This window comes from Juglans microcarpa x Juglans regia, chromosome 4D (genome assembly GCF_004785595.1).
Source record: "Juglans microcarpa x Juglans regia isolate MS1-56 chromosome 4D, Jm3101_v1.0, whole genome shotgun sequence".
NCBI classification, from domain to species: Eukaryota; Viridiplantae; Streptophyta; class Magnoliopsida; order Fagales; family Juglandaceae; genus Juglans; species Juglans microcarpa x Juglans regia.
Window position 1 is genome coordinate 9,790,289 of NC_054600.1, and position 3,309 is coordinate 9,793,597.

Sequence of the window (3,309 nt, forward strand, 5' to 3'; positions counted from 1 at the left end):
TAATTAACTGCCACATTAGTTCTTTTTATTGAAGGACTAACAGAATCATTACGCAGAGAGATTTCGAAATTTGATCCAAATCAATATTTTAAATTTTGTTTTGATGATCATTCAGTTTAAGCACTAAAATAAAATATTTTGGTATTGATTCATTTTGGTATACTATTTCGATATAAAAAGATAATGTTAAAAAAAATACAAATTTGAGTTGAGTGTGAGACACAAAAATACAACAAAGAAAATTATAAAAGAGCCTAGAAATGATTAAAAATAATGAGATTTAAAAAAGAGAGAATGAAGAAACATATTTAAATTTATAAAAAAAAAAAAATTAAAACTATATGAAAAAAATCTATCTATTAGTCATGTGAATAACATATTTGGTAAAGTATTTACGTGGCATAATTTAATTTGAAAGATAATTTTTAAAATCTGAATCTTATAAATTAAATCTTACTATTTAAATGATATTGATGATGTGTTCTTTACACTTGACTTGAAAATAGAATAATTCCTATATAAATGAATTGTAGATTATAAAATTACATGAATGACATGTTGATTTGAAATTTACAAAATGCCATACAAACTCTAGAAAATTACAAATTTGCCACTAAAACAGTTTGGAATAGAATGTTGTCTGAAATGCAAATTTCAGCCGGAATGGACGAACCGACCGGAACATACCGGAATTTGGAACGAAATAGAATGATGATGTATAATGTATTGGATACTACATTGAACCAGAAAATTCTGACCGCAATAGAACGGAATTCAAAACTATACAAATCCAATGTACTAGTTGTTCTCAACTTTTAAACCATAAATAAAAAGTATAAACCCCAAAAACGTGAACAATAACTTTTCATAAAATATAGGTTACCGAATAAGTTTGGTTAATTTTTTAATGCTAAACACAGTCGATGAAAGCCCACCAAACCGGCCTATCTAATTTTCAAAGTCGTGGGTCAGCCTTAAAAAGTGTAGGGTCCGAATTCCGAGTTTTAGGTCCCGTTCGAATAGTAAAATAAGATGAAATAATTTTAGATAAAAATTAAAAATTAAATAAAATATTATTAAAATATTATTTTTTAATATCATTATTATTTTTAGATTTAAAAAAATTAAATTACTTATTATATTTTATATGAAAATTTGTAAAAATTATAATGAGATGAGATGAAATGAGATGAAATTATTTTTGTATCCAATCCTTAGCAAACGTTATATATAATGCTGCTGGTCAGTCCTCAAATTGTATTGTAAGTGTATTTAATTTTTTTTTTAAAAGAAAAAAACATAAAAATGAACTAACCATAACTTTTTTAAATATTAGAAAAGATTGCTTTAAGAAAAAAACATAAAAATGAACTAACCATAACTTTTTTAAATATTAGAAAAGATTGCATTCACTAGTAATATCTTTAAGCGGCACATATACCCATCGTTTAGATGGTATGAAAGTTAAATAATAAATTATTAAAAATATTATTTTTATTTTAAAATTTAAAAAAATTAAATTATTTACTTTATTTTATTAATAATTTAAAAAAATTATAATAATTAAATAAAATTGAAATAATTTCACTATTCACTTAGCTATTATTTTCCATAAATAAAAGTCAACCTGAGAGAGAAAACTGAAAGCCATCTCCTCCATCCTCCACCAATGATCTTTTTCATCACAGCCAATGTTACTGCAACCACCTTCCCAAGCCCAACAAAGAGTCTCTTTCATCCTGTGTGTCTTCTTTCACAAACACCGTAAATTCCACGAATACAACATCAACCCCGACTAACCAACCAAAAAGGATATAGATAGATAAAATAATTAAGGGGAGAAGGAAAGAAATCGCAGAAGAGGGGAAACAAATCAAAGCAAAGTAAGAGGAACCAAACAGTAACATCTCTTCTCTTCCTCGTCTCCACCCCAGAAAATGGCGTCTTCTTTATCCCTATCCCTCTCCTTCTCCTCCCTCAGCCACCACACCTCCACTCCCCTCCTGCGCACCCCTAAACTCCTTCACCTACGTGCTCACTCCCATAAAACCTTCTCCATCAAAGCCCTCTCTGCTCCAACCCTCACCCAAGACGACCTCAAGAAGCTCGCCGCCGACAAGGCCGTGGATTATGTCAAGTCCGGCATGGTTCTCGGCCTCGGCACCGGCTCCACTGCTGCCTTTGTCGTCGCCAAGCTTGGCCACCTCCTCCAGACCGGTCAACTATCCAACATTGTTGGAATCCCCACCTCGAAACGCACTGAGGAGCAAGCTCGTCAATTGGGTATCCCTCTCTCGGTCCTCGATGACCACCCGAGCCTCGACCTCGCCATCGATGGCGCCGACGAGGTCGACCCGGATCTGAACCTAGTCAAGGGCCGCGGAGGAGCGCTCTTGCGAGAGAAAATGGTGGAAGCCGCCTCGGCCAAATTCGTCGTCGTCGTGGACGATACGAAACTAGTGAAGGGACTAGGAGGAAGTGGACTGGCAATGCCAGTCGAGGTGGTACAGTTTTGCTGGAAGTACAACTTGATAAGGCTGCAGGAGTTGTTCAAGGAAGAAGGGGTTGAAGCAAAGCTGAGGTTGAGTGAAAATGGGAAGCCCTATGTGACTGATAATTCCAATTATATAGTTGACTTGTATTTCAAGACGCCGATAAAGGATGCTTTGGCGGCCGGGAAGGAGATTTCGGCTTTTGAAGGCGTTGTGGAGCATGGATTGTTCTTGGATATGGCTACCGCGGTCATTATTGCTGGTAAGGGAGGTGTGGAGGTGAAGAATAAGTGAGACTTTTGTGCGATTGTTGTTGTTGTTTATTTTTATTTTTTATTTTGGATGAGTTCGGCCTTAATTGCTGTGACTGGTAATGTGGATAATCGTTGGAATGATTTGAGCATGTTTAAATTGGATCACTACAACAGAAGAGATATTAGTTGATAGGAAATGAGATAAGGTGGAATAAATGAAATTGGAAGTTTTCATGTTAATATGATTTCTGGGCATGACTTCATGGTTTTTACTTTTAATGTTGGGAATTCTTTTTGTTCTTTTTTATTTGTTTCTGTTTTTTTACGAGTCAACTATTTGTATACTCCTTTCGTCTGAGGAAATGATGGTTCATCTCTACTTGACTTTTGCATGTCGTTCCCTATGATACATTTGAACTCAGGCATGAATGTAGCTAAAAAGCCTTCCCCCACCCCCCACCCCACTTTTCAGATTAAAAGAAAAGTTGAATGTTAGATACCCAGAACCCTGATCTGTATGTCCTTGAATAAGTAGCATGCGGTTGCAAGTTGTTTAGTGGTCA

General features: G+C 34.8%; 1 protein-coding gene across 1 annotated transcript; it reads left to right on the forward strand.

Moving 5' to 3' along the window:
* The first annotated feature begins 1,659 nt into the window (after positions 1-1,659).
* LOC121261579 (probable ribose-5-phosphate isomerase 3, chloroplastic) lies at positions 1,660-2,986 on the forward strand. Its single transcript, XM_041164012.1, has one exon. It carries the CDS (start codon positions 1,938-1,940, stop codon positions 2,784-2,786), a length of 849 nt encoding a protein of 282 aa, XP_041019946.1. The 5' UTR covers positions 1,660-1,937; the 3' UTR covers positions 2,787-2,986.
* The last annotated feature ends 323 nt before the right edge of the window (positions 2,987-3,309 follow it).